Source organism: Pangasianodon hypophthalmus, chromosome 25 (genome assembly GCF_027358585.1).
Source record: "Pangasianodon hypophthalmus isolate fPanHyp1 chromosome 25, fPanHyp1.pri, whole genome shotgun sequence".
Lineage (NCBI taxonomy): Eukaryota > Metazoa > Chordata > Actinopteri > Siluriformes > Pangasiidae > Pangasianodon > Pangasianodon hypophthalmus.
The window spans coordinates 15,719,197-15,732,526 of record NC_069734.1 but is presented as its reverse complement, the minus strand read 5'-3'; the positions used below and the strand labels follow the sequence as shown (position 1 = coordinate 15,732,526).

Here is a 13,330-nt window from a genome sequence, read left to right as displayed (position 1 = left end):
AATACTGGTGTACATACTGGACATACTCTTTAGGATGATACTATGTGAATCTGACTGCAGTTGTGGCCTTATTATTTTTTTAATTATATTAATTTTCTGTTCAAGGCCACAATGCAGTGCATTTGTTTTCCCTTCCTGATTCAGTAGTCAAGATCAGAAAACCCACTTATCTACTTTAACACTCCAGACTGAAGACGGAGACATTAGATGGCGCCATTTCACTTGTAAAGAATTTGCACGGTTTGGTGTAAACATTTATTGGTTTCAAACTGAAATAAAAACATAAAGCCTTTCAAAAAAATGCACACATTTCTGCAAAAAGAGGGGGGTGGGGGGGGGGGGGTAGATTGGAGCTGGAGTGATTTTTTTTTTTTTTTTTTAAAATGGCCGCTTATAAATAAAATTAAAACCCAGAGCCAGTCTGATCAGCTATCAGAGCTCCCATTGGTGCCTGAAACAGATGACATTCAGAGAAAGAGCAGAGGAGGACGAATTATTCTCTTAATCAATTATTCAACAGGATCTTTCTCCGACAGCTCAACAGTGCAGTTGTGGTTGAAGGCACAAGAAGTTGAAGCTTTCTCTTGTTTGTGGTCTCATCGACGTACCAGATTGAGCAGACTTTGTGTTTTTTCTCCCCCCCTTTAAAAAAAAAAAAAAAAGGAGTCACAAACAAGACAAAAGAGCAAGTGCACGTGGTCCAAGCTTCCATTCTGCAGTACAAAATCAACCATGCTGTCTTTGTGGTAAAGCATCTTGGAGTCTTTAGAAAAATTGCAAAACGTGTCTTTTTTTTTTTTTTTTTTCTTTTTTCTTTTTTGGTTCGATTAAATAATCTCGAGTCAACAGTTACGGTTCAGATTCTTTTCTTTTCCCCCCTGTATTAAACAAACCCAAGTGAAAAAAAAAAAAAAAAGCCCCAGACAACTATCAAACCCAGTTCTCCACAGTGATGCAAACAAAAACATGAAAACGCAACAGAAACAGGAAGTAGTGAGGCAGGAAATGGTGGTGATGGGGTTGAGGATGAGGAGGCGTGGCCTCACTGAGAGCCAGCCCTCTGGATGGCCTTGAGTCTAAACGTGCCGATGGAGGTGTTGAGTTTGAGCAGCGCGCTCTGCGCCGCTTGCTTTGATGGGAAGGTGGCCAGGATGGTGTAGGTAGAGGCGAGGTCGCGTGGGGTCACGGTGGAGGGGTCGGAGGTCACCGTACTGCTCTCTGAGCGCTGGGGATGCTGGGACTGCTCCGGCAGCCATTTGATGAGAGCGCCTGCTTTGCCCAGCTCTGCCAGCAGAGAGTCGGCCTCGGCGCGGCTGATGCCTGCTGGCAGGTCCGTCACCTCCAGGACACGACCGGTTGCTGTGAGGACAGATCATTAACACTGCTGAGCTAATTAGTTAATTAATAAACAACTACACGCATTATATGTGGAAAATGTGGCTTGCGTTTAACTTTTCCACAATTCGTAGTGGTACAACAGCCCATAATATTAAAGTGGTGGTGGAGGGTCAATACAGTTTACAAAATTATAACAGAGGGAAGCGACCAAAAGGCCAAGGATAATGCTGAACATGATGCTACCACCACCATGCTTCACTGTGGAGATGGTGTTATCACGGTGAGCAGTGTGTGAACAAAATAGGCCCAACAACATGGCTGTGTATGATACACTCATACCAGAGCCAAGATGCCACTACCATGCGCTGTCCTGAGAATGTTTCAGGTACGGTGATGCTTTTTCCATTGACAGACGGGATAAAGAGGGGCTGAGAAACTGCATCTACATGTGTGTATATACGTGTAATCTGGATGTTACCTATCTCCCCTGTGCTACTATCGGTGGACAGTGATTTCTTTGTTGGTCTTCGGCCACGTCCCCCATGACGGATTCCCATAGGACCCTGGAAAAACAGGAGGCATCAGCGAAACTGTGTATCTGTGTCATTGGGGAGAAATATATGTGAAATAAATGTGTGTGTGTGTAACCTGATGGTGATGGTAGTGGTGGTTGACCAGAGGAGAGCCGTGCATTAGAGGAGGTCTGATAGGATGGTTGTACTGTAGAGGCTGTCCAAGCAAAGGATACCTGCCATCACCTGCAGATACACAGAGCACCACAGGAAGTGGACAGTCATTAAATAGAAGGTAATGAGCAATACGAGCAATAAGTGCACAGCGTGACACCTGCATCAAGCACTCACCTTGAAGGAAGGGTCGAGAAAACTGAGGCATGATTGGAAGAGGGGCAAGGCCAGGACGGATTCCCTTTAGACTGGCCAAATGGGGTGGACCAGGTGAGTGGGCGGGGGAAGGGGCGGGGCTGGTCAGCTGAGGACTGTTCTAGAGAGAGAGAGAGAGAGAGAGAGAGAGAGAGAGAGAGAGAGAGAGAGAGAGAGAGAGGAGAGGAAGATGTGTGCAGTGTCGTTAAATATGACTGGCATCTGTTTTGGTCAGATGATAGAAAGTGTTGTCAGCAGACCCAATCTGATAAAATGGCGGTTGCGTTTTCCACATTTTGCCAGAAGATGCATGGATCACTGTGGTGCGATTCCACATGTGCACGTTTTCTCCTTGTCTATCTGAAATAACGGCTATGCGCCAGCTAGCTACATTATTCCACTCGTTCTCTACTGGAGATAATCTAGAGTCTACATTTCTAAGTTTCAATTCAACACTAATAATTCCAGCTAGGGGTGGATTAGTAATCCATGATATTTGGTTATACAATATTAGCATTTTTACAGGACGTAGTGCTGCAAGTAGAGCTCAAATATTGAATCATTTGGTTCCAGCGTATACATGATGTTCACCTGACGTGAACGCACTTGCGTTGTGTCGACCAGGCCCAGATCAGACGGTTTGGAGCCGTGGTGGTGTTGATGCTGCTGGTCCAGGCTGTAGTATTTGTTTTGTTTCCACTGGGTGGCGGGAGGAGGAGGGGGAGGAGGAGGAGGGACGCTCAGCTGCATCATCAGCACACCGCTACCACCAGGGGGCGCCGGAGGTACACCTGCCAAGCCGAGGGGAAAAAAAAAAAAAAAAAAATCGCAAACATTTCCGTGAAAACACTCCCCATATTTCAGGTGCATGTCTGGAAGGTTTGCGACGGCAAAAACAATTTTCTTACGTTCACACTGATTTTAGTGAATATTCTGAAGAGGAGCAACAAGATCTGCATCCGCATACACACACACACACACACACACACACACACACACACACACACACAGCACTCCACTGCGCTTGTCTCCTAAAAAACTACTTTCTTCGTCACAACTCATCAAAGAAGTGTGTTCAGATCATAGCATGCTCGAGTCCTCTGTTCATTATCGTTTATTCTTGATTTACGGCTGTAAGCAGGGATAAAACTCCTAATAATTCCTTCCTAATGTGCTGTTTATGATGAAACTGTAGGCAGCATGTAATGCAGGGAATAACTGTGATATTCTCGATAAATAAATGCCACTAAGGAGACATTTGCAGGAGCTACTATATTTATAGTAGAACACGATTATCTGGAGAAAAGACAACCTGGAGCTTAAGGTTAATTCTCAACCTTTCATACAATATTTTGATATTATTTTTATAATAATATTCACTAAAAATGAGAACTTCTAAATGGTTATTCACAGCCATCGAGTAATACTATTTTGCTGATTATATACACAAAATTGTTCTACATGTAACGTGCAATTTTTTTGATTCATAAGCCAAGTTTCCATTAACGTTATGCGCATAATGCATACAATAAAAGAAAATTATATTTAACAGATGTTTGTGAATTTTTCTGGTGGCTGATCATTGCAATAAGTGTTTTATATATTTATTTATATTATTTATATTTTCAGGAAATTATAAATGATTTATTACATGAAAATCTAAAAAAAAAAAAAAAAAAAAAAAAAAAAACGTTTTTGGTATATCCACTTTATTATTTTCTAGAATGAAACAAAAGCTTTGTCTCTTGCTTTGCTGATGAGACTAATCACTATGAAACTAATTTATATGCGTATTTTCAGTCATTCTTCTGTCAAAACTATTCGCATTGCAGTTTCTCGCAACATTTCACACATCATCTCATATTTCAAAGAACTGAAAACATTATTTTTTATTTTTTTGCTTTCCTACAGTGTGTTTTGTGGCTTGCTGCCATACGATTGGCTGTAAGCTCGGCAATACCTGTGCACTGCTGCGCTGGGATTGGCTGAGAGCCACAGGGAGAAGCAGCCCTGGGGAACTGCATCTGCTCGGAACCCGGAGGGGGCAGGAAGCCCACCGTGGAGCTACCGCGCACACGCAGAGAAAGAAAAGAGCGAAGAAAAGAAAGATTGATTAGTGTGATTAGTATCCCATTCACTGAAGATGAAACCGAGTCTGAGAAACTGGTTCCGTAAAATAAAATAAATGCATTCTATTAAACACTAATAAATATCTCTAAATTACACAAAGTGCGTATATGAATAAGTGTATCAGGTGATTTTATTTTGCTAAAAGAGAGAGTGTGTGTGTGTGTGTGTGTGTGTGTGTGTGTGATGGGAAATATTTAATAAATCTGCTGGTCGTAAACCAAATAACCTACAATTCTAACTAAAAAGACACAAAACCATAGATGAGGTGTTTTAATGCACGTGCCTTAAAAGTTTGTGTGGGCGTGTTATATCTTGGTGGGGACCAAATGGGGTGTGTGTGTGTGTGTGTGTGTGTGTGTGTGTGTGTGTGTGTGTGTGTGTGTGTGTGTTAGATACCTGACAGTGGAGTGTTGTCCTGGAGGCAGGACGCTGTAGTACACCTGCATGCTGGCCGAGGGCACTGGCGTCTGATTGGTCGGTCCCTGCAGGACAAGCTGCTGCTGATAGGCTGGCTGAGGAACGTTCGGCGAGCCCTGCACACACACACACACACACACACACACACACACACACACACACACACACACACACACACACACACACACACACTCTCTTAAACCAATAATCTACTCCACCATTGTCAGTTGCAGTTATTTAAGTTGGTTTGCTTGAGGCTGTATTTCTAGGGAAAGTTACTCCCTAACCACAAACAGTCGAAGCACTGACCTGATAGGGCGGCATGGGCGGGTACTGCACCACAACACCCTGAATCTGATTGGTTATCCCTGCCTGGTTGCTGACCAGTGATTGGCTCTGAGGCTGCTGAGCTCCCATCATGCCTTGGTAGTTGGGGGCTTGACTGGGCATGACGGTCTGATAACCTGAGGGATAAGGTTGGACGACAAACAACTTTACTCAAGAGAATGCAGCGAGACCATTTTTATATATTTATTAACAGAGACGATGTGTCTGAGCGTTCTGTTCCCAGTGTCATGACCTCAATTTCTTCAAACTCTAACACCCTAACTGCATTAACCTCCTTCTAATAAAATTGGCGGATAGTCATAATTGACATCGTCTGGCCTGGGCTATTATGCTCATATGCCGTGTCACTGCTTCGCCTCTGTTCTGTGCACTGCTTGGTTGAACTCCTAAAGATATAAAATAGCTGATAGAGTCGGAATAAACGAAAACACCCATGCTTAAAAATGAACGATGCGCACTCAAAAGCTGGGTTAAAAGATAAAATGAAGCGTAGGTAACAAAAATGACACAATAAAATGACAACCATTACATTTCTAATGTTTTTTTTTTTTGTTTTTTTTAAATCAAATAATATTTATTTCCTTTCTCCATGACCAGTGACAATTTTTCAGGTATAAATGATAAATGCTGAAAGACGTGCTGATAAATGATAAATGTGCCTCATACTTGATTAACTCGTGCAGTATTTTTAATTAAATCATGCTGGAATACATCAAATCCAATGGACGTTTAACACTTTTTTTTTTTTTTTTTTTTAAATTCACTTGGGTTTTGATCAGCTTGGGTTGAGGCTTTTATAAAACCATCATTAGCTGCAGAAACAAGTAACTACAATTATTTAAATGAAAATATTCAAAATTATTTCTACTAATCCTTTAAAGTTCACCTCTTTCCCTTGTTAACCATGATTCCATAATTTAATGCAAACATTAAATTAAAATAAGTCTTGTACATTTTTTTTATAATAAAGCTTCATTGTTTTGTTAGTAAAACCTCAGCGCAAGGAAATTCTGCGATCAATATTGTGCATTTTCTTCAATTTCAAGTACTGCGATATATTTTTGCAGATCAGCGCGCATGCACAGCGAGCGAGTGTGACTCGAAGAGCAGATTTTATGGACATCACAGTACGTGCGACGTCCCTATTCATTTATGCGCAATTTTATGCTGCAGGCCGTGATAAAATTCCCATTAAGTGCTTAAAGGGCTTTGCACAATGACATGGTAAACAGCAGTTAATGAAGTGAATAAATGTGGTATTTTCATGAAAATAAATAAATCCCACTATGGAGAACTCATTACTTTTGCATGACCTTTTCCAAACGCACATTATTGGAAGACATTAGAAAATATAGCATTTGCTTTAAAAAAAAAAAAAAAGAAAAAGAAATGTGTAGTTTAAATATTACACAATGAAAACTGGCTCATGATGATCAAGAACATCGGAGTGGAAATGACTGGTTCTATATTTTGGTCATAAGCTTCTCACACGTAAGAGGAAAGAGCTTATGCTGGCGTGTGTGGGAGGCGCATTAAACAATGATGAACGATCGATTTGTGCACACTGAACACAAAAAGTCAGAGAAGGTCAGCCTGGAAGCTGAGGCTGTGCTTAGCTGCGCTCTTTCTGCATCCTCTCTTTCTCTTCATCTTTGCTTTTTGTTCTCCGTCTGGATAAATCTGTTCGTACGCCAGACTCTATTGTGCATCGTCCTACACGTTTCCCCTCCTTCCATTGGCTGTGCTTCTGTTCCTGCGTCCCTTTTCATTGCTTCCTTGCTCTTTAATTCACTTTTCATCTCTCTAACTAGGCGTACTTGTGTGTGGGTATGTGTGACTTAGGCGGAGTAGGACGTTTAAGATGAGAGACAGCAGACAGACGGCTCTTTTCACCGACTCTGTACGGCCGTGGTTTTTTTTTTTTTTTTTTAAAAAATGTCTGGCCACCTCCTTTGTAGCAGGCGGCAGCAATCAATTCAAGAGTGGGAGGAGAGAGCGAGCGAATGAGTGAACGAGCGAGCGAGAGAGAGAGAGAGATGGAGAGAAAGGCAGGGTGGCTATTTTTTTTTCTACTCACTCCGAGCAGACATGAAGAGAATAAAAGCCTCTTTATTCGGAGCCACGCATGTACGAGTTCACACTAACACACACCCACACACACTCTCTGAAATGGATTCTTTCCGTGGCATTCTGAACAAGGTGTAAAGGTTTCACAATTCATGAGCATGAGTACGAGCACTACGAAATTATATATATATATATATATATATATATATATATATATGGTAAAAAAAAATATTTATACCACACCACCGCTGAATTCCTGAATCAAAAAGTGTTGATTAATCTGCTGTAACATTTACATTGATGCATTCGAACGTGTTATGGTTTCTATAGTAACAACTAATTCACAGGGACTTTTATGGCAGATGCTCTACGTGATCTAAAACTAATAATAACAGAATAAAAACGTGAAAGAGAAAAACCAAAAAACAACTCTGGTGATGTTTTCTGTTTTAAAATTTATTGAAGGCGTCTTCCGTGTTCTCTTCGTACGTCAGTTCATAACAGTTTCCCGACGTGGGGGAAAAGTCTCTTGTAATCTGACAAGCTACAACTTTGCCGTGTTGTTGTTTAATAAATACATAAAACACTTCGGCTGTGTTATGAAGAATAAAACACTCCAGGATGTGCTGTTATTGGAATATTAATCCCCTTTGGGGTGGTAAAAGTTTGCATCCAGCCACACCACACTGCGCCGCTGTTGATTATTTTCTTATGACAGCACGCCCCCGAGTGTTTTTATCCCTTCCCGTGCACAATATTACTCTACGAGTCTATTTCTTTTCCTCCACACGCATGCAGGACTGAAGCGGGAACTCTGCTGAATTACACTGAAATCACAAAACCATACTTTTTATATGCTGCTCTCATTATTTTAAATCACAGTCTACAAACTTGTTGTGATCGTGCAACCGGTAGTGGCAGTGTTTGTATGTTATGATACTCATTTTACACCAATATATGAAAAATGACACAGCGGCTCTTCACTGTCCCATTGTCTCAGTTTATATGATCAGTTATATAACCATGTATAGCAGTGTGAGCACTAATCGAGGGACATTCAGACAGGTATCTAAGGAGTTAATGAACAATAGGAGAGTTTGCTTGGCATGGCTGTCTTCTGCTCTCAAACTAGTCTTATTCTACGAAACAATTAAACAATAAACAGTTAGTATCACTAAAAACAACATCTGGAAATGTAATTTTTTCCCTACTCGTAACTGACAATAAAATACCAGAGTTGCCAAAACAGATTAAAATGGACGTGCGCTGTGGCTGTCATTCCTGTTACTCCTGCCACACAGCCATACAACACAATACACACATGTTTTCCTCACCGTGTTGGGGTTAACAGGCAGAGAGGTGAAAGGTCAGAGGTCGGGAGTGAGGGGTGGGAAAAGAGACCGGTTCACTGTGAGAATCGTACTGCCTCTCAGACAGTGGCACGGCCCCGCCTCCTACCGCCCAGAACTGCCACACACACACACCCAACTCACAATCAGTGCCACACCCACACACAGACGCACACGCCACAGATTTCTACTCTCCCAATACAGAACCTGGCATTAGTATTAATCCCAGTGTAGTGTCGTCAAAAGGGTGTGTGTGTGTGTGTGTGTACCTGGTTGTTGCGGTGGTACGGGTTGACTCTGCGGGCCGCTGTAGTGTACTGGGGTGACTGGTCTGTAGTGCTGGTTCGAGTGGGGATACTGACCAGGAGCACAGTAACACGCTGACATCTGCGCGCGCACACACACACACACACACACACACACACACACACACTCATGAACATGCAGAGTCGGCCGAGACACTTTAGCTATGCAGAGCTATCCACCGTAGCTACGAATGTTATAGGAAAATAATAAACAGCAGTGTGGTGTGGTGTGATGTGCTTCGACCAAAACGTGTCTTGGGACGTTTTATTCCTTTTATACCACAGCAAATTGGCAACTCACATAACAATTTTCATTAATTCAAGAATGACACGGCAAACTTTTTTTTTTTATCCATTTAGAGTTACATTTAATGTTGTGAAACGTCCACAAGACAAGTTAGTTCCTGTTATCGCTTACAGTGTACATTCGCCTTGCAGCTGGCACGACTGTCAGAGCTGCTGTTATAGAAAATGAATCGACATGAATATTCAGGTATCAAGTGATTTAGCCATCATCACTGATGCATCATTTTAGAGTGTACTTCAAACTTCTGATGACTTCCCGTGTCAAAAGCAAGAGTAATAAAACGTGGGCGGGGCTTGGTGTCTGTAAATGGGAAGCGTGACTGGTGGATGATTGTGTTTTTCCATCATGCATTTATTCTCAACATAAGCAGCAAGATGAGAAGCACTAAGTGCACAGTCATGGGTTATGTGCGTATTTATGTGTGTGTGTGTGTGTGTGTACCTGCTGCACAGGCTGCTGGATGTATCCCTGCTGCTGGATGCTTGGCGTGGGTGGTGGGTACGTGGGCACGGGGACAGGCTGACCAGGCTGGAGCACGTAGCCGGTTGGGGCCGGATTCTGGAGCACCATGGAGTGGGAAAAGACGCCCGTCTGGTGGTCTGGCACTTCGCCTGGTGCCAGGCTCAACTGGCTGAACTGGTTCCCCAGACTGTCCTGCTGCAACACACACACACACACACACACACACACACACACACACCCCTAAGCTAGAATACCGCCTTGGGTCATTATAATAACTAATACATGAGTTACCCATCTATAGTAATGAAATATTCACCTAACTACCCAGCTACTTCAATGTTCAAAGAAACTGAATTAGTCAAATCTGTTTTTAGAAAAGCCTGTGTGACCAAATGAAAAGAAAGTTAAGTCAAATTCCATAAAAAAAAAAAAAGAAATCCATCAGAGTGCTGCTTACAACTTCACACTTTCAAACAGGATTCGATTAAATAACAGCTGCCGGTTGGCACTAAATTCCTTGAGCGGGGAAATAATCGCTCTGCTCCTTTGTAGCAATGCATTTTCCCCCTCATTTTCTCTCGATTCTTTAAACGGTAAGCAATTTTTTCCTCAAGTGACCTGAAAGTAATATTGCTGTGACATAATTCTGGAAAGCAGTATAATGTCTCATCACTATTTTACCACTAGAGCTAAAGGAGTACGCAGACACTGTTAATATGCAGACTCCCCTTTGACCCGCCAATCAAAAGTCTCTTGAGAAGTGAAACTGATATGGCTTCTCCTAGAAGGCTCCGAAGCTAAAAGCAGGTCGGAAATTTAAATCTGTCAGGGCATCAAAGTCCGGGCCAGAGCTACACTCTTTTCCCCGAGAGACAGCGGCGTATTAAATTTTGATGGGGCAGCAGGGTGCCCTAAATTATTCCTCTTGTGCTATTGTACTTTAATCATTTGCCAGCTTTCCAGCTTTATATAAAAACATATAAAAACAAAATTCAGGAGTTTAGGATAAATAGGGTTAACTTTTATACTGAAGAGTGAGCTGACAAGCTAACTACACTTACACATATACAAGTTATATACCTTACTAGGAATTATTCAGTTTAACCATGTGAACTAAAGGGTGTGTCTACTCTAGTTCATAAAGGGGTGATGAATTATGGTGATGGAACAAATTGAATTCACTGAACAAACAATGGCTCTAAGAAGGAATTAAAAATTTTAATTTCTATTAAAAATAAGTCTAGTTAAAAAGATCAAACAAACAGGGTAGAATATCAAGATGAGCAGAGGAGGATGAAGGAAGTATGAAGAAAATGAGGGAGTATGAGAAGACACGGTGTGTTACAGAGAGAAAGAGAGAGAGAGAGAGAGAGAGAGAGAGAGAGAGAGAGAGAGAGAGAGAGAGAGAGAGAGAGAGAGAGGAGAGAGAGTGCAGTACCACAGTGTAGTGTTGGTTTAGAGGAACAGGCAGGAGCGGAGGAGGATAAGAGATCGCTGAGTACTGCACACACTGACCACAATGCTGCAGAGGAGAAAAAGAGAGAGGAAAAAAAAAGACAGGGATGGAGCAGAAGACATCGAAGAAATACTGTCTCAAATTCACACCAAACAGAGAGGAGGAATAAGAGAGAGACAACAGCTTAACAGGAAAGGATGTAACGAACGAGCAGAGATATGACGGGCTGCAGAACTGACTACAGTTTACATTCCGTGACCAAAAATGAACACATTTAACAAATGATTTTATAAAAAGTAGTAAGAGTCAGGTAAAAAGGCGTGTTCCTACAGAGTGCAAGCAGGAATAATAACGAGAACCACATGACTAGTAACTCAGGGACTGGTTGATAACGGAGGCAAAACGCTAGTGCTGCTAGTAGAACCCGTGTGAAATAAAACACTTCGGGACGTGCTGTTATTTAAACATAATCAGCTTCGTGGTGGTAACAGTAACCCTACTTTTCCTATAATGCAGAAGTGTGTAACATGATTGACAAGACTCATACACACATTAACTCTAACACACTAAACCCCTCTTCGTGAGGCTGTGACAGCTTGAACCCTTGGATCATCAATCCTGGACATCTAACGGAGCCTGATCTAGTGTGTGAGCCGCGACTTGGAACTACATTTGGTAGGAAAGTCGATCGCTGGACGCTCATCATTGGTATACGATGCTATTAGTGACGTGGAGTGAGACGCCGGACTAACCTGTGTCACAACATGATTGGTTGGCTGGTGCTGCTGGAGATGTGGAGGAGGTGGAGGAGGCGGAGCCATGGGCTGCTGGCCCCTCCCCTGCTGCGATGTCAAGGTAGGGTTGTAGACCACAGCGCTGCCGTCGGGGTTCACAAATGGCTGACCTGCCAAGTCGTAAGGAACGGGTTCTCGTTAGTGTCTTTAATCCGTATCGCACATCAGTTATGAAAAATCTAGATTAGGGTTCAGTCTACAGAAACAGTAAGAACAGTAAAGTGAGAGCTGTTACAGGGTAAAGTTAGTTGATAACAGTAAGACAAGAAAGCAGGACCACAAATCTGAATCCACTTTTTACTCGGTTTTAAAGCAACATAATTAAGGACACATGATTGGAACTGTATCTGAATATCCTGTTCACACACAATTCCCTGATTATTCAAATTACTGTGATGCCATATTTTAACATGCCAAGACATTTACACTCTTTACGTATGACACTGTTTGCATCTTATTTCAACAAACACTTAATACTGACTTAATTAGCATTATCTTCTATGTGTCACTGTTTCTCTTGTTGCTACAGCTTTCATATATAATAACTTGCTAGTGGATTTTACTGCATGAAGTACTTCTCTAACAGACTCTATCCACTTCCTCCTCTTCTCCTGCTGGCACGGGGGCAGGTGGTACGCACCTGTTTGAGAGTGTAGCAGCACGCTGCCCGCTGGGATGCCCGAGGCCTCCAGAGGAAGGAGGTAGTAGCTTGTGTTAGCGTTAGCACTAGTGTTAGTATCAGCGCGGGTGGTAGGGTTCGCGGCGGAGTTCGGAGGGCCCGGGTCTCCGGTGCCAGCCCCGACATGCCTGGTCGGAGCGGGCACAGCTTGGATGGGTAAGGACAAGGCGGGGCGAGAGAGAGAGCCGGAAGATGAACCTACACTACTACAGGAGTCAGAACCTGTGACAAGAAGTAATGGAAAAAAACTAGTTTTGTTTGTGTTTTTAAAAAATATGCCTTAAAATTAGTGATGGACACAACCATACAGGTGTGATGATGAAGCAGGAAATACGGGATGATGACGAAAATGAACGGACCTTTATATAAAGGAAGGTAGCCAAAATGATAAACTCGGCAAACTTAAACAAAAAAAAAAGTCCACACAATACATGTGAAGCAAATCAAATTTCTCAGCATGCGGCAGTGTTGCCATAACAACAAACGCACAAGAATAATACATTATCTTGTTTGTGTCCTAAATTATGGTAGTTTTCAAAAAAAAAAAAAAAAAAAATACTTCAATCTATTCCTGAACAGAACAAAACTGAACAATGGATGCTAAATGGATGCCCTTCACTACATCCAACCTTGTAATAATTTTTAATTCTTGTATCTTTAGTGTTTCCTCTAGGGATCTTCTTTGGATTCAGCATCAACTGCATTTCAGAATTTTTAGCTCATTACTCAAAATAAATAAAGAAATCTGCAAAACATTGTGTCAAGCTACCAATTATTTCCATTAACTACCGCTGTAC

General features: G+C 42.1%; 1 protein-coding gene across 10 annotated transcripts in view; it reads right to left on the bottom strand.

Annotated features, from left to right (window-relative positions):
* Positions 1 to 241: 241 nt before the first annotated feature.
* Positions 242 to 13,330, bottom strand: part of LOC113547438 (R3H domain-containing protein 1) — a 48,583-nt gene continuing 35,494 nt past the window's right edge. For 4 of the 10 annotated variants that reach the window (XM_026947773.3, XM_053229291.1, XM_026947780.3 and 1 more), the window contains 13 exons: positions 12,495 to 12,755; positions 11,813 to 11,964; positions 11,043 to 11,126; positions 9,584 to 9,799; positions 8,800 to 8,917; positions 5,076 to 5,230; positions 4,746 to 4,882; positions 4,180 to 4,283; positions 2,811 to 3,010; positions 2,202 to 2,340; positions 1,987 to 2,096; positions 1,817 to 1,901; positions 242 to 1,359 (listed from right to left, as the gene is read on the bottom strand). In XM_026947773.3, the coding sequence (XP_026803574.1) occupies positions 1,043 to 1,359; positions 1,817 to 1,901; positions 1,987 to 2,096; positions 2,202 to 2,340; positions 2,811 to 3,010; positions 4,180 to 4,283; positions 4,746 to 4,882; positions 5,076 to 5,230; positions 8,800 to 8,917; positions 9,584 to 9,799; positions 11,043 to 11,126; positions 11,813 to 11,964; positions 12,495 to 12,755 (2,078 nt within the window). In that variant the 3' untranslated portion in view covers positions 242 to 1,042. The remainder of the gene's footprint in view (positions 1,360 to 1,816; positions 1,902 to 1,986; positions 2,097 to 2,201; positions 2,341 to 2,810; positions 3,011 to 4,179; positions 4,284 to 4,745; positions 4,883 to 5,075; positions 5,231 to 8,799; positions 8,918 to 9,583; positions 9,800 to 11,042; positions 11,127 to 11,812; positions 11,965 to 12,494; positions 12,756 to 13,330) is intronic. The other 6 variants (XM_026947776.3, XM_026947775.3, XM_026947777.3 and 3 more) reach the window with 6 other exon arrangements.